The sequence below is a fragment of the Chiloscyllium punctatum genome, chromosome 3, assembly GCF_047496795.1.
Source record: "Chiloscyllium punctatum isolate Juve2018m chromosome 3, sChiPun1.3, whole genome shotgun sequence".
NCBI lineage: Eukaryota > Metazoa > Chordata > Chondrichthyes > Orectolobiformes > Hemiscylliidae > Chiloscyllium > Chiloscyllium punctatum.
The window spans coordinates 44230875-44249441 of record NC_092741.1 but is presented as its reverse complement, the minus strand read 5'-3'; the positions used below and the strand labels follow the sequence as shown (position 1 = coordinate 44249441).

Here is an 18567-nt window from a genome sequence, read left to right as displayed (position 1 = left end):
GGTGTTTCTTTCCTTGTAATGTAAAAAAAGATGTATTTGTGACTTTTTTTCCCCTCCATGTATTGCATATGAAGCCAAAAAAATAAATGCTTGAAATTTCAGTGTACTGTACATTCCTACAACAGTGGGTGGATGTAGTGTTGCTCCACATTTCGCTATGTCACTCAGTAGGCATCATGGAAATTATCCAAGTCTGTTTATAGGCACAGGAGTATACATCTGTTTGGTTATTAAAACCATACACATGAATCTTCTCCATTGTAGCACTACCTTGTGAGGATCTTACATGATGGATTTGATCAGCCTGTGCCAATTGTTAATTTGAACTAATCCAACAATTCATATTCATCTCACACTTTTTAACTGGGAATAAAACATCCCAAAGCATATCACAGGAAATGCATATTAAAGAAAATGGATGCTCATCTGAAAACTATTACCTTTAGGAAGAACAATGAAATGAGTGATGAAGAGTTGGAAGGATTTGAGTGGAATGAATTCAAGAGTGCAGGGCTTCGGTAGCTAAAGCATAGCCACCAATAATGGAGTGAAGGGAGGGCATAACAAGGGATTACTGTGAACATTGAAGATCTGAAAGAAAAACAGAAATTGTTGGAGAACACTTAAATTCTGGAAAAGTCCCAGAGGATTGGAAAACTTTCAACATACCACCTTTATTCAAAAAAGGGAAGGAAACAAAAACCATGTAACTACAAACAGGTTAGCTGAGAGTCATAGAGACGTACAGCATGGAAACAGACCCTTCGGTCCAACCTGTCCACGCCGACCACATATCCCAACTCAATCTAGTCCCACCTGCCAGCACCCAGCCCATATCCCTCCAAAACCTTCCTATTCATAAAGCCATCCAGATGCCTTTTAAATGTTGCAATGCCTCCACCACATCCTCTGGCAGCTCATTCCACACACATACCACTCTCTGTGTGAAAAAGTTGTCCCTTAGGTCCCTTTTATATCTTTCCCTCTCACCCTAAACCTGTGCCCTCTAGTTCTGGATTTCCCCACCCCAGGGAAGAGACATTGTCTATTCATCCTATCTATGCCCCTCATGATTTTATAAACCTCTATAAGGTCACTCCTCAGCCTCTGACATTCCAGGGAAAACAGCCCCAGTCTATTCAATCTCTCCCTATAGCTCAAATCCTCTAACCCTGGCATCAATCTTGTAAACCTTTTCTGAACCCTTTCAAGTTTCACAACATCTTTCTGATAGGAAGGAGACCAGAATTGCACACAATATTCCAAAAGTGCCCTAACCAATGTCCTGTACAACTGCAACATGACCTCCCAACTCCTATAGTCAATACTCTGACCAATAAGGGAAAGCATACCAAACACCTATTTACCTTCGACTCCACTTTCAAGGAGCTATGAACCTGCACTTCAAGGTCTCTTTGTTCAGCAACACTCCCTAGGACCTTACCATTAAGTGTATAAGTCCTGCTAAGATTTGCTTTCCCAAAATGAAGCACTTCACAGTTATCTAAATTAAACTCCATCTGCCACTCCTCAGCCCATTGGCCCATCTGATCAAGATCCCATTATAATCTGAGGTAATCTTCTTCGCTGTCCACTACACCTCCAATTTTGGTGTCATCTGCAAACTTACTAACTATACCTCTTACACTCATATCCAAAACATTTATATATATATGACAAAAGGTAGTGGGCCCAGCACCGATCTCTGTGGCATTCCACTGGTCACAGTTCTCCAGTCTGAAAAACGATCCTCCACCACCCTCTATCTTCTACCTTTGAGCCAATTCTGTATCCAAATGGCTAGTTCTCCCTGTATTCCATGAGATCTAACCTTGCTAACCAGTCTCCCATGGGGAACCTTGTCAAACATCTTACTGAAGTCCATATAGATCACGTCCATGACTCTGCCCTCATCAATCCTCTTTGTTACTTTTTCAAAAAGTTCAATCAAATTTGTGAGACCTCATTTCCCATGCACAAAGCCATGTTGACTATCCCTAATCAGTCCTTGCTTTTCCAAATACATGTACATCCTGTCCCTTAGGATTCCCTCCAACAACTTTCCCACCACCAATGTCAGGCTCACTGTCTATAGTTCCCTGGCTTGTCCTTACCACCTTCTTAAACAGTGGCACCATGTTAGCCAATTTCCAGTCTTCCAACACCTCACCTGTGCTTATCGATGATACAAATATCTCAGGAATTTACTGTCTCTGGCATCTTGTTATCTCAGTTTTGAAGGCTTCCCACTTTCCAGCCGTCATTTTACCTGTGAGCATCTGTCCCCAATTAGCTTTTGAAAGTCCTTGCCTTCCTCCAATTTAGAACTTCAACTTTAGATCTGGTCTATCCTTTTCCATCACTATTTTTAAACTAATAGAATTATGGAAAACTGGCTCCAAAGTGCTCCCCCACTAACACCTCAGTCACCTGCCCTACCTTATTTCCCAAGAGTAGGTCAAGTTTCGCACCTTCTCGAGTAGGTACATCCACATATGGAATCAGAAAATTTATTGTATACACTTAACAAATTCCTCTCCATCTAAATCCTTAACTTTAAGGCAGTCCCAATCTATGTTTGGAAAGTTAAAATCCCACACCATAACCAACCTTTTAGTCTCACAGATAACTAAGATCTCCCTACAAATTTATTTCTCAATTTCCTGCTGACTGTTAGGGAGGCTACAATACAATCCCAATAAGGTGACCATCCCTTTCTTATTTCTAAATTCAACCAAAATAACTCCCCTGGATGTATTTCCAAGAATGTCCTCCCTCAGTACAGCTGTAATGCTGTCCCTTATCAAAAACACCACTCCCCCTCCTCTCTTGCCTCCCTTTCTATCCTTCCTGTAGCATTTGTATCCTGGAACATTAAGCTGCCAGTCCTGTCCATCCCTGAGCCACATTTTTGAAATTGCTATGATATCCCAGTCCCATGTTCCTAACCATGCCCTGAGTTCATCTGCCTTCCCTGTTTGGCCTCTTGCATTGAAATAAATGCAGTTTAATTTATCAGTCCTACCCTGTTCTCTGCTTTGTCCCTTCCTGTCCTGACTGTTTGACTCGCCTTTGTTCTCAACTGCACCAGTCTCAGATTGAAATCTTTCCTCACTATCTGCCTGGGTCCCAACACCACCACCTTAATTGTTTAAATCCTCCTGATAAGCTCTAGCAAATCTCCCTGCCAGTATATTTGACCCCTTCCAATTCAGATGCAATCCGTCCTTCTTGTACAGGTCGCTTCTACCCCCAGAAGAGATTCCAATGATCCAAAAATGTGAATCTTTCTCCTATACACCAGCTCCTCAGCCATGCATTCATCTGCTCTATCCTCCTATTCCCACCCTCACTAGCTCACAGCACTGGGAGTAATCCAGATATTACTACTTTCAAGGATCTCCTTTTTAAATTCCTGCTTAACTCTCTATATTCTCCCTTCAGAATCTCATCCTTTTCCCTTCCTGTGTCATTGGTTCCAATGTGTATAAGGGCCTCTTGTTGGTCCCTCACCCCCTTGAGAACATTCTGCACCCTCTCTGAGACATTTTTGATCCTGGCACCAGGAGGCAACACACCATTCTGATTTTTTGCTGCTGGTCACAGAAATGTCTGTCTGTGCCTCGGGCTAGAGAGTCCCCTAACGCAATCAATCGCTTGGAACTCAATGTACCCCTCATTGCATTAGAGTCAGTCTCGGTACCAGCCCCCTGAGAATCCACCACACCCTACATTTATCAAAACAGCATACTTGTTTGAAATGGGGATAGCCACAGAAGATTCCTGCACTACCTGCCTACCTCTCTTACATTTCCTGGAGTTAAACCATCTATGTGACTGTATCTGCAACTTTTCTCCCTTGCTACAACTGCCATCTATCACATCCCCTGGCTCTTGTAAGTTTCTCATTGCCTCTAACTATCTCACCAACCGATTTATTCAATCTGATAGGATTCACAACCAACGGCACTCATTGCAGATATAATCCTCAGTAAACATAAGCTCTCCCTAAACTCGCACATCCGACAAGAAGAGCATATCAATCTACTAAAGGCCATTTTTGCTTCTTTCAATCTACAGACCCAGAAAATACCACTGTCTTATTTGTCTACAAAACATTGCTCCAGGCTAACTTAATACTTATGGCTTATATTTGTAAGTTTAATGAAGAGACATATCTCAACAAAACAAGAAAGAACCCACTCTACTCTTTCTTTCTTTCTCTCTTTCTCTCTTTCTTTCTCTCTTTCTTTCCTCCCTTCCTTCCTTCCTTCCTTTCTCTCCTGCACTACCTGACCATGTGCTGCCTTTGTTTGTTCCTCTCCCTTTTAAGAGTGCTGTTGTTTTGATTTTTTTTCCTCCAAAGTTCCAAAACAATGCAACAGCATATAGCACAGTAATTGCTGCACCTGGAATGCGAGGAAATCACCTCCAACACCTAAAATGCCTCAAAAAAGGAGCAGCCAGAATTTTTTCCCATCCTCCATCTTGGATACTTAGCATCCATTATTGGGAAAATTAGATTAGATTCTCTCCAGTGTGGAAACAGACCCTTCAGCCCAACAAGTCCACACCAACCCTCCGAAGAATAACCCACCCAGACCCATTTCCCTCTGAGTAATGCACCTAACACTATGGGAAATTTAGCATTGCCAATTTGCCTGATCTGCACATCTTTGGATTGTGGGAGGAAACCAAAGCACCCAGAGGAAACCCACACAGACACAGGGAGAACATGCAAACTCCACACAGACAGTTGCCCGATGCTGGAATCAAACCTGGGGCCCTGGTGCTGTGAGGCAGCAGTGCTAACCACTGAGCCACCGTGCCACCCAAATGTTAGATTCTGTAATAAAAGATGTGTTAGCAGAGCATTTAGAAACACATAGTATGATCAAGTAGAGTCAGCATGGCTTCATGAAGGGAAAACGTGCCTGACAAATTTACTACAATTATTTTCGGAGGAAACATTCAGAATAAATAAAGGGGAATCCTTGAATATATTTGGATTTTAAGAAGGCATTTCATAAGATACCACACATTAAGCTATTTAATAAGATTCACACCCATGGTATTGGAGGTAAAATATTAGCCTGGATAGAGGACTGACTAACTAATAGAAGACGTTTTCTGGGTGACAATTCGTAACTAGTGAGAGCCACAGGAATTGGTGCTGGGGCCACAATTGTTTACAATAGATATTAATAACTTGCATGAGAAAAGTGAATGTACTATAAGCAAGTTTGTAGATGACACAAAAATAGGTGGGAAGGCAAGTGCCTAGGATACACAAAGAGTCTGCAGAGGTATATAGAAAGCTTAAGTGGGCAAGCTTGGCAAATGGAATATAATGTGGGAAATTGTAAGGTTGTGTGAGGTTATACTTTGGCAGGAAGAATGCAGAAGCAGGCAATGATTTACATGGGGATCAACTCTGGAAAGCTACACAATCGAGGGATTTGGACATTGTGTTCATGAATTGCAAAATGCTAGCATCCCAGTTTAGTGGGAAACAGGGAAGGCAAGTGGAATGTTGGCCTTTATTTTAAAGGAAATTGTTATCAAAGTAGGGAAGTATATAAGGCACTAGTCAGACCACAGCTGGAATAGAGTAAACAGTTTTGAGTCTCCTATCCAGCGAAGATTCACTGGGCTGATTCCAAGTATAGAGGGACTGTCTAGTGAGGAAAGGTTCAGTAGTTTTGGCCTTTACTCAATAGAGTTTAGAAAAAAATGAGGGATGACCATCTTGAAAGATGCAAGGTTCTTAGGGGATGTGGCATGGTAGATATGGAAAGGTTGTTTCCCATTGTGGGACAATCTAGTATTAAAAGACACAATCTCAGAATAAATGGTCTATTTTAGACAGTTGAGAAGTAATATCTTCTATCAGAGGGTAGTGGATCTGTAGAATTCTTTACTGCAGAGTGCTGTCGAGGCTGGGTATTAAGTGTATTCAAGGTTTTTAAACAGTAAGGGAATCAAAGGTTATGGGGAATAGGCTGGATAGTGGTGTTACAGGTTATTGGATCAGCCCTTGAATGGAGAAGGAGACTGATGGATGGAATGGCCTTCTTCTACTCCTATATCTTTCGAAACACTGAATAGGGCAGACAACATCTGTGAATAGGGTAACAGACATTGTTTCAGGTATGGAGGAGTTTATAGAGACAGAGGTCTGAGGCCACAGCACTGATGGTTGGGCTCCATGAATTGATGTTCATCAGTGATCATACATTGGGTGGGGTAGGGGAACAAGACTTGGTGTATGAAAAGATACAGGCAGTAGAGTTTTGGGTGCACTGGAATGTACAGCAGTGTGAGGCCAAACAGGAACTCAAATCTAGAAGTGACACAGAGGACAGTTCCAGCAGCTGGCAAGGCGGAGGGAAGAATGTTACAAAAGTGAAAGAAGACATTCTTTGTGATGGAGATAGAGCCCAGGATTGTAAAAGCTGTTGAGATTGCAAACAATTTGATACAGCCAGGGCCAATGGAGTCTGGGGTCCTGCTATGGAATTTACTGCAGGTGCTGAAGAGAATCACTTTGTAGTTAAATCAGTGCTTAGCTGAAATAAATTGTGATAGAACACAGGAGAAGTGTTCCAATCTTGGCCTCCTTGATGTTGAGTATAAAAACTCAATCCCAATGAGTTACTTACTAACAGGCAGCAAATACTAATATTAAGGACCACAACTAACCATCCGTGCGCATTTACATTTTTTTATTTAAACTTGGTAACAAATACATTAAATGATTGTCAGTTCTCTCAGAAATACAGTAAAAAGCTACACAAACAAATTTTTGCACCATATTTTATTCCAAAGGAATGAAGAGGATTAGGCAATTTCCATTGATATAGACTGCTATATATAGAGATGCCAGTGCCATTGATTACCACATTAGCAGTGATGCCAGTGATAATGGTTTCTGAAGAGGCAAATACCAGAGCAATGGTATCATTTCCAGTACTGCAACTAGTGACAATAATAGTGACATTCATTATTATAGAGATAATAATACCATTGTCACTGATCGCAATAAAGTGATGCATTTAATTGGCATTACTATACAGGCAGTCATACCATCACCCATTATTTTAAGTGATCTTGTCAGTCATTGCTATGGAGGCAGTGATAGCATTGCATGCATTCACATTGAGACAGAGACGTCATTGCCATTCCATCATCATTCCCATTCACACCATTTAGATGGAAGTCACATATAATGGCAGGAGGTAGTGATGGATTAAGGTGTAAGAACAGAAGAGGAAAACAGAGATATGATAACAGATGTAATGCCATGGTGTTGAACATTGATTTGAAAATATTGGAGGTTTCTCCTTCAGAGATGAAGGATGGTGAAGTTATATAAGTGTACAATTTACAAAATATGATTGTATAACAATGAAGATAAACAATTGCAAATGACCCAAGGTCCCAAAAGCGAAGTAAACTGAATTGTAAGGCAATTTCAGTTGTAGTTATTTCCTTAATGCTTCCCATATCTGACTGCACAGATGAACATATAGACAAATTCTTTTAAACAAAGGTAAGTAATCTGGAAAATACTGCTCATTGTGGTTACATTTGCCAGGTTCAAGGTTACAGGCAAGATGTTGTTTGGAAAATAATGGAAGCAATAATTTTCTCATCTGATATCACTTCCATTCATTATTCCCAGCAATCTATTCCATACAAAATGTAATCAATTTGCTTACCTGAAAAATTTTCATTTTTAAAGTTTCTGGAACTATTTGGATATTTTCCATTTTTTTATAAATTGTTTGGATTAATTTGGAATAGCCAATCTCCGTCCAAGGATGCCCATCTTAGCAGTGAGATGCACTGCTTCCAATGAAGGACAATGGGGAATAGTATGTGTTCTTGGATTTGGTATAGCTGGAGGAAAGGTTGTACACACAGCAAAAGCATTTGGTAAAATGAATTTATCTCACACCAGCACTGACAATAATCTAAGGTTGAAATCTATATATGCTTCTAGTATAGGACAAGATACCAACCAGAGGATAAAAGATATATCGGTGAAACCTCCCTCTGTTGTCTATGTCACATTCCAGGGTGCTATTAATTTGATAGATTGCAGCTGCAAGTGACCTTTATAAACAGAAACTATTCATTGTAACAGAACTTGAGCATATGTGAGCAGTGGTTTATTCTACAATTACCCCTCATACTTCATGGCAGTACAACTATTGAGTTGATATTTTGTGCTTTGTCACCATCACTGCAGCATTCATGAAAAAGCTACTAGAAATTCCAACAAAACAGGTAAAATTCTGTTGAATATTCGATAGGAATTGGTGGAAGGTGCATGCAACATGAGCCAAATCATGTCTCACAAACTTGATTGAGTTTTTTGATGAGGTAACAAGGAAGATTGATGAGGGCAGAGCAGTAGATGTGATCTATATGGACTTCAGCAAGGTGTTCAAATTCAGCAAGGCATGGACAGCGAACAGGGTTACCTCAGATTACAACAGGAACTTGATCAGACGGGCCAATGGGCAGAGAGGTGGCAGATGGAGTTTAATTCAGATAAATGCAAGGTGCTGCATTTTGGGAAAGCAAATCTTAGTAGGACTTATACACTTAATGGTAAGGTCCTAGGGAGTGTTGCTAAATAAAGATACCTTGAGTGCAGGTTCATAACTCCTTGAAAGTGGAGTCGCAGGTAGATAGGATAGTGAAGAAGGCGTTTGGTATGCTTTCCTTTATTGGTCAGGGTATTGAGTACAGCAGTTGGGAGGTCATGTTGTGGCTGTACAGGACATTGGTTAGGCCACTGTTGGAATATTGCATGCAATTCTGGTCTCCTTCCTATCGGAAAGATGTTGTGAAACTTGAAAGGGTTCAGAAAAGATTTACAAGGATGTTGCCAGGATTGGAGGATCTGAACTACAGGGAGAGGCTGAACAGGCTGGGGCTGTTTTCCCTGGAGCGTCAGAGGCTGAGGGGTGACCTTATAGAGGGTTTGCAAAATTATGAGAGGCATGGATAGGACAAATAGACAAAGTCTTTTCCCTGGGGTCGGGGAGTCCAGAACTAGAGGACATAGGTTTAGGATGAGAGGGGAAAGATATAAAAGAGACCTAAGGGGCAAATTTTTCACGCAGAGGGTGGCACGTGTATGGAATGAGCTGCCAGAGGATGTGGTGGAGGCTGGTACAATTGCAACCTTTAAGAGGCATTTGGATGGGTATATGAATAGGAAGGGTTTGGAGGGATATGGGCCGGGTGCTGGCAGGTGGGATTAGATTGGGTTGGGCTATCTGGTCGGCATGGATGGGTTGGACCAAAGGGTCTGTTTCCATGCTGCACATCTCTATGACTCTATGATTCTAAAGAGAGAAGTATTTGAATTTATTCCTTTTTTAGCAGGTTACACTGTTGGGGTCTTTCTGATGCCTGGTCCATGCTATCACATGTGCTACAAGGACAGAATACAATTAGCCATTCAGCAATAAGGGTTAATTTCTGACTCTGCATTACTGATAGGAAATTTCTCTCACTGATGGCAAATGGGGAGGAAATACACCCAGCCCTCCTGGTTATCCCAGGAGAGAATTCCCATCATCACCACAAAGTTGTCATTTTTCCAACTTTTCCCAGATTCACATACCATCAGTGTTGTGTTATTTTAACCACAATTCTCAACTGGGGACCAAATTCAACTTTTAGCAAAACTTAGTTGACTGCCAGTACTTCAATCAATTTTACAGTTCTACTAAACTTCTATTTAGAAACAGGGAAGGAATATTTGTAAGTAAATTGGATCAAATTGGAACAGGCATTTGCACATAAATCCAAAATAGCTAAGTACAAATTCAACTTAAAGATGATGTCCAGATTAGGAATATTTGCAGCTATTATTCACATCACTGTTTTCTTTGGAGATTCTCATTTGATTTAAAAATTACACTTTAGTACCCAAGTTCCAATTAGTCCCACATCTTGACAGTCATAAATATCGTTCAATATGGATATCTGTATCATTTGTGCAGCACAAGAAAACAGCTTTCCTTCCCTCCTCCCAATCTGGGTTACTAGGCATGATAAATCAGTGATGCTCTTGCTAACCAATGTGAAAGATTTGAAAGATGATAAAATAAAGTGATTCAATATCATAAGTACTGAGTGAAGAATTTTCTGGTGAATATTAGTCAATACAGTTGTAGAAACAACATCACAACTGTTAACCCTTCAGTGTCACATGACATCATGCATTTCAGCTGTAAACATGCAATAGGCCCTAAAATAGAATAAATCTTTGATTGGCTTTGCATGTATGTGTATGCACAGGTGTATACTTGTATACAGGTGCATGCATACATGTGTCTATCAATGTACCTTTATGTGTAAGGAAAATGTGAACATATACTTGCATATTCTGGAGTGACCTGCAAACTGTAAGATTATGTAGTCTGAGTAACTGATGCCAGTTTTGACATGTGTGCTATGCATATGATTTATTTCACAACACAAAATATTGGCCTGTTTATTAATATATAATTGGATCTGACTAGTGGGAGAACATGAGAAAAATTGGAGGCATCTCTAAATAAAATCAGCAAATTTGTCGAAGATCTACATGTGTTTATATGTGTTCATAAATAATATTTTAGATTCTTGTGCTTGGTTCATGCGGCATATGAACCTTCCTTTAGGTTAGCTGCACTCTATTCTCTGTCAAATGTTTTCCATTTTTTGTTCCTTTAGTGCAATGGCAGGTTAACTGATTGCTCTTAGCAAATGTCTGGAATAACAATAAATTACTCTTTAAAAAATGTAATATTACAAACATTTGGGGCAGAGACAGGGAAATACATAAAGAGAAAAAGAAAAACAAAGGAAACAAAGTTGGATGGATTAAGGGATGTGTGACACGATCGAATAATGAGTACATATATCACAGAATTATGTACACATCACAGGGTGATATGTAGATATGTCACCAAACAATGTATACATCACAGGTTAATGTACACATCACCAAGCAATACACACATTATACATTACAGGCATATTTCACAAGGTACTATACACTTCACAGAGTAAATATACACAATATATCACAAGATAGTTTATAAAACAGATGATAAGGACAATTATATCACAAGATAACACAAAGGTTCACTCATTTAGTCAGACTGTAAATGACCAGGAGAAACACAGATGTGGATATTGGTTTGTTAAAGTTCTGTAGTCTTGCATCTTAACACTTCTCTGAGAAATACTTGGATTGTCTGATATACTACAGGCAAAGAATTGTTGCAACTAGTAAAATATACCTCAATACAAACGTACAAAGTGCCAAATGTGCACCATTGGCATTGGTGCTGGTGTATTTATGGACTTAAGGAAACTATATGCAGCCATTAAACCAAATATAAGTAGAGTTGTGAAATATTGTAAATCCCATATACACACCATGGGGGTAATTTCAACTTTAAGTAATAGTGAAAGTGAGATAATATTGAACTGGCCTCCTTTTAAACACTTTGACTGTAATAGTTAGACAAGGTGTGTGGGTGGACAATCTAATATTTCTCATGTACAGTACATACACTATCAGCAAAAGTTAAAATGCTCCTTTGTATTAAAGAAAATCTGATTATCTGATTATTCTTTCAATATCGCAGAGTGCATTTGATTAATACCTGTATAAACCAGAACATTTATTTAAGAAATGAGACTCTTACTTTGAGGGGTGTGGTGTTGGTAATCAGTCACTTTAAACTCTAACAAAAACCTCAAATATGACTACCCCCACCAGAGTTTTCACCAGCAAGGGACTGGGAGAAGCTCCAAGGAAATTCACAGCAGTGATTTGTCAAGGTGGATCCAAAATGTATTTACTTTTGCACAAGACACAGAGTCAGTGTTCAGTGATAAGTGAACGAGTGGCGAAGTCTTGGGGGATTTTCTTTTTAAATGTTATTTCCAGGCGGCTGCAAATGGACTCCCAGGGTGTTCTGTGGCTGTTTCCCTCTTTAAATTGAATAAACATCTCCAGGATTAAGGAGCTGCTCTTGTAAGTTACTGCATGTCACTGAGCTGCCACTAGCTTCCCAGTTCAGTCAAGGATGGGCAATTAATGAAGTGTTTTCAGTGATACTCGCTTACTAGGAATTCATTAGTAAAAGCTGTAGGTGACCATATAAAGGCAAATTCCTGTTGAGAATAGAAACTTAAATTTTAAAAATGAATATTTCTAGTATATATTTTCATAGTTATTGGGGAGACATTTAATACATAAAATGTTCCCTCAAGACTTTCCCATTAGGTTTTAAGAAATAATAGTCTGAAATGAAAATATACAGCACCTCATATGAATGTATTTCTAGCATTTAAATCTTTGGCAGCCAGTTCATTGAATGCATACATCTGTTGGTTTATGTTGATAATACAGATGATTACAAGCAACATGTTGATTGTATAATTGTTGCCCTTGGATTGACTTGCTGCTTATTCATTATAGTGAGTGTTAATAATTCACAGCAGATACAGTATTTTGGACATTAGCCTCCACCATCAGTGCTACTTGTGTCCAGTACAACAGATCCCATGTACTGGAGAATCCAGATGCTGGTTATATAAGTAGTTTACATAAGAATGGCATTTAACGAGAGTAAACTGAGCAATTCAGAGACTAAGAAAATCACCTTGTCATTATCACTCTCTGAAGTGTAAGCCACTTGTGGTGAATTATAACCACAGAAAAATAAAAATATATCGTACCACTTAGCAATGATTCATTAAGAGTTTGGCAGGATTTGCTGCTTTGCTCAAGTCACATGGCGACAAGTTAAAACAGGTCACTGATCTTTCATTAGAACTGTTTGTGTTCAAGTTGGAATCTCAATGACTTACTGGACCCAGTCAGTGATGCCACTACCATATTGTGCTGACAACAGGAATCCTATTCCCACCCAATCTCAATGAATTATTCTTTTGAAACAAAATATATATTACCTACTTTTACAAATCCTGCACTATGTGTTGTTCAAAGCTGGCAGGAATATCTGGAACTGACAACCAGAGTGGAAAACTGAACCTGGGGAGAGAACTGGAAGCAAGGACTTTGTGCAAATAGGGAGGTTCAAAAGCTGCCACTAGCGAGAGAGGAAACGATGACAATACAAATCATCCAAGGATTATTCGGAACATCCAGTGAAACACTCCGGCCTCTCTCAACCCATAGAGAATCTTCATAAAATGTCTGATTCTGGCTTTTTCTGACCATTCTATTACTTCCTGCTCATCTTCATAGAATCACTGCAGCACCAAAGGAGGCCATTCAGGCTGTTGTATCCATGCTATTTTTCTGTTCCATTCACTACCCTTTTCCTCATATCCCTGCAATTTCTTTCTCTTCAGATATTTGTTGAATTCCTATTTGAAAGCCATGATTGAATTTCTCCCCACCGTGTTATGTTCGTAAGTATTCCAGATCCTTACAATTCAGTGTGTAAACCTGGTTTACCTCATCAGGCCCTTGGTTTTTTTTTTGCCATGCCTCTTGAATCAGTGTCCATTGGTTCATGACCTTCCATCAAATAGAACTGTTTCACCTCATCCACTCTGCCCATTCCCCTCATGATGTTGAAAACCTCTATCAAATCTTCTCTTAACCTTTCTTTCTGTGATATATCCATGCAACTGTTACCCTTCATGCCTGGAGCTATTCCCATGATTTTTTCTGTCCCTCCACAATCACCTCCACAATCTTCTTAAAAATATGGTGCCTAGATTGGACATAATACTCTAGTTGATGATAAATTGGTGTTTAGTGGAATTTCTGCAGCCATATTTGACAGCCTGTGATTTTGAGATAAATTTGCATTGTTGGATATGAAGAAATAACTATGTGCAATGTTTCAAGTTGAATTAGACCCTCCCCTTCCTATTGCCTGAATCCAGGCAGTTAAATTGGCTATGTGGGGCAGGGGGAATTAGGGGGAGGAGAGAGGGCAAGGTGAGCATTCCACAGATCCCACTCATCCAAGATGTTTATCTTCCATCAGAATTGTTCAAACCAAACCAGGGAACAGTGAACATAAAATGGGAAAATGTTTTTCAGAACTAATGCTAGCATCCCTTGCTGTAATAAGCACAAAATCTGACCTTTATGTGATTGGACCATTGATAATGTACTGCACTTCACTGAAAGCTGAATAACCAAACAAACGTAAAATATATTTGTAAAATAATCACCACCAAGCACTCAAATAGGCAACTGATGCATTTAAGGAGAGACTAGAGAGGAATTTGTGGGAGAAGAGAATAGAAGCTAATGCTGATAGATAAGCAAAGACTGGAGAAGGCTTGAGTGTATTAATGCACGAATGGAGTAGCTAAACGCAGTGGCTTTGTTGTGCTGTGTGTTCCTGTAATCAAGGAGCAACTCAACCATATGCCCTTTCTTCTTACTGGCAATATGTAATGAAAAAAAATCTTAAGCAAAGCACTACAGAACTGGTACCTAATTGTCTCTGACGAGAAGCCTGTGAAATGTTATATTAACTTGAGCCCAATATAGAGACATTCCCTTCATATTGCCAGGTGCTGCATCAATATTGCATCATGAATCTGACTGGCAAGGACTAACTTGAACTCTCTGCCTGTTGGGCAGTAAAAATTGCAGACTTGCCTTAACCATCTTCCTCCTTCCCATTGTGATTTTTGCTAAAGGTGGCATAGACAATGGCCTCAAGGGGAGATGCAGCTGTGCAGCTCCTAAGAAACAGTTGAAGAGGATATAAGGGGAAGCTCGGCAGCATGAGGTGGAGAAGGGACTAAATCGTTATGATAATGGATTTAGCTGAAGAAGGATGCAAAAAAAAAGCTTACACGGTGCATGAACACTGGCAGGACAGGTTGGTTCCAAAAGGTCTGCTTTGTGTCAGAAAACCTGTGTAATCTTCTGGTGGGAGGTTTGTTGCTCTTGACATCTCAGGCTTTAAGGAGGAGGTAGAGGGGCATCTCCTGTTCAATTTTGAGCAGCATCTAAGCTCTGCATCATGAATTGAATAATCCAGCTGTGCTTTTGGAAAATGTATTGACTGAGATCTTCAATCAAGCAGCAGTTTAAAATATTGCATTGTTTAAAAATCTACTGTGCCTTACCCGTGCCCACTGAATGTATGTAAAGTGCTTCCTGTATGACTTTCTGATTAATGCTATCTGTTGATTTTTTTTCTCACTAGAGTTACTTCCCCACATCCTGAAATGTGATCATTTATAATTAAATAGTGTGTACAGCACACACAAGGTGTATCAGTGTTCACAAGCTAAAGGACTTTTTTATTGCCAGGTTTTATTTTTAAATGCTGGGATTTTCTTTATAACATGGCCATTCAAAAACTCTGGCAGGCAGAAAGGAAACTTGTGAATTGCTGCGAAATTGTATGAGCACACCTTTCAGCCTCAGATGTGGATTTAAAATGGGCTTAACAAATCAGCTGTCAGTTATGTACCCCCTTGTATTGACTGTAATGGAACAAGCATCAGGTGGATCTGTAATGGGCACCTGGCTTATGTTTGGCAGAAATATAACACACCTACAAGCACTAAATCAACTCCAGTTACCAACTATTGTGGTATAGAATGGCCACTCGTTTGACACCAGTATCTCATATATAACCTCACTAATTACACCCTGTTCCAACATTTACCTGATAGCTTAGATTCACCAGTATAAACTGACCAACTGAATCTATCCGAGTGTGGAGTTCCTGCTTAAACCTGACTCTGTGTGCGCACTTGTTTGTTAAACCTGCATTTGAATATATAGTTGCCAATGATAAGTGTTTTTTATTCCTGGTTCAATTTTGAGTTCCCTATTGCCTGTTAATGTTTAATTTCAGCCTGACAGGTTCACTGACCTGTTCTGTTGAATGTTATAGAGAATTACTCCATTTTAAAAAATCACAAAAAAACCTAAGTACATCAGTTTCAGTTCAAGCTTGTCACTGTATACAGATGCAAGTATGGTGGCGCTTTTAGCTCAAGCACGTTTCATCTCTCCAGGATTCAACCCTAAACAAATCCTTCAGTTCAACAGAAATAAAACCTACATCCACACATCATGTACTGTGCACAACATATATCAGAGTGCCATAGATAATGCTTTCTGCAAGCTTCTGACTTTATCACATATAGAGTTCTGTGACATCTGTTCAGTAAACATTAACCTTTCAGTAGCAGGGGAGAATTATATACTTATTTACACATTTCAATATAACTTCATAAAGGCAATTTCATTCACCTTAAAACTAAAATTAGATTATACTTGTACTGTACATGTTACATTAAGGTAATTGCTTCACCCAATCTGACATTTGTACAACCACTTACTCAAATGCTACCTCCAGATAATTGAGTCAACAACAAGGAAAACAGTGAGACAAAAAGGACTGCACAGACCGTACCTCAGGTATTTCGCTCAAATCCTGCGTGTGAAAAATCAAAATGCATGCACTGCTGACATGTGTTAGATAGGTTTGTGCTGAGATGGAACCAACAAATGAGATCACCCACAAACCAGCCCTTGTGTGTGGTATTGCTACAAGGCATCAAATTACTTCCAGCTCCTCTTCATCACACGTATCAGGAGATTACTGAGCAAGTGTGGTAGGAAGTATTTCAGAGTGCTGGTGCACTTTCACAGAAAGAAGATAAAAATAAAAGAAAACAATGACTTGTCATCTGCTCGTTCTGCTCCCGTTCACATCTTGGTTTAGTATTTGCTCTGTTTCAGTTTATCAATGTGGTAGCAGAGCTTCAGGGCTGGGCCCAGCTTCAGTCCCATGTACTTCATTATCATGTCACTCTTCAGCAAGATCAAAGCATTGCCATCAATCTCCTGGGAAAAAAATGTGGAGTGGAAGAGAAGCACATCAACTCATGAAAAGGTGGCTTACTTTGACCAAATATGACAAAAAAATTGCTGACGCAAAAAAAATAGATGTTTATGAGCATAAGGCAGGTGCGAAAGAAATCACAGACTAACATCTTAACTTTGAAATTTAATGGACAGTGAGGAACCTAAAACATTAACCTGTCATTTCATTTCTCAGAGTCAAATAAATGTGGGTTTTATTCAGATTTCCAACATTTGCAGTTTTGTTCTCTTCCCTGGGCTATTTGAATATTTTCAATGCCCCCAGCAGGTTGCTAGTAACATTGAGTATTGATCTGTTAGTACTGTATTCCTACACAGTCTTCTCGAAAGAGAATCATGATGGTAGCCTGGCAATGGAATCACTTCGTGTTGGCCTAATCTTATAGCAGCAACTGGTATTATTGCTTATTGTATGTTATTGCCACCAGGTACCTACAGTCCTTGGAGCATCTGTAGTGGTGTGCTCACAAGAAAGCCTAAGGCTGGTGCCCATCCTGTACTTAACATACAGGTGCACAAACACACACACTGGCATCCAGAGCAAGGGTAGGAGCATGTTAAGTTCCGATGGTTTAATCATCAGAAGTGCTGACTTCTCACTTCAACCTAAGTGTCAACCTAGGTCAACTTTTACCAAACATGACTAGCCAGTAACAGTACATGTTTGATACTATCCATTCATATAAATGAAATCCTATAAATGAAATTGCAAATTTCATCATTTCCCTTCAAAATTTCAATGCTACCTCACTAAATGTCAGTTAAGCCAAGTAGCAAATGAACATTGAAAATCAGAGCAGGAGTAGACGATTTGAGCCCAAGAGCCTGCTCCTTTATTCAATTAGATATATTCAACACCATTTTCTCATAGTATTCCCCTATTTCTTAATATCTTTAGTATCTAGAAATCTATTGACCTCAGTCTTGAATATACTTAATGACTGAGCCGGCAGTCCTCTAGAGTAGGAAGGTCCAAAGATTTATTATTTTATGAGTGAAGAAGTAATTTCAGTGCTAAACCACCTACCCTCTATTCTGATACTAGGTCCACTGGTCTTGATCCTCAATCTCTCCTCATGACCAGGACATACATCTTACATGCATCCACCTTGGAAGAATTTTGTTAGTTTCAATGAAGTTGCCTTATTTTTCTAATTTCTGGCAAATTCAGGCTCTGCCCCCTCAATCTTTCCTGAACTAGCACACAAGCACAAAATTAGGATCAAAAATAGGTCATTCAGCTGTTCAAGTCTTCTCCAGTATTCAATCAAATCATGACTGATCTGATCACAACATCATATCCACACTATTGCCTGCCCTTTATAACCTTTTAACTTTTTGCTGGACCAGAATCTACCTCTTCCTTAGAAATACTCAATGACTCTATTTCCACCAGCTTTAGAGGAAGAGAGTTCCTACAAACCCATTACCCTCTGAAAGAAAATATTTGGCCTCACCTCTGATTTAAATGGACAAAGTCTGATTTTTAAACAATGACCCCTAGATCTCAATTCTTCCACAAAAGAAGACATCTTCTCTGCATCAACCTGGTCAAGAGCCTCAGGATCCTACATGTTTCAGTTGCATCACCTCTTACAAGGGTGGCCATGTTATGCCTCTCGTTTTCTTAGTTACTTGTT

General features: G+C 39.6%; 1 protein-coding gene across 2 annotated transcripts in view; it reads right to left on the bottom strand.

Moving 5' to 3' along the window:
- Positions 1-6716: 6716 nt before the first annotated feature.
- Positions 6717-18567, bottom strand: part of scml4 (Scm polycomb group protein like 4) — a 125824-nt gene continuing 113973 nt past the window's right edge. For both annotated transcript variants that reach the window (XM_072552493.1, XM_072552501.1), the window contains one exon: positions 6717-16888. In XM_072552493.1, coding sequence (XP_072408594.1) covers positions 16763-16888 — 126 coding nt within the window. In that variant the 3' untranslated portion in view covers positions 6717-16762. The remainder of the gene's footprint in view (positions 16889-18567) is intronic.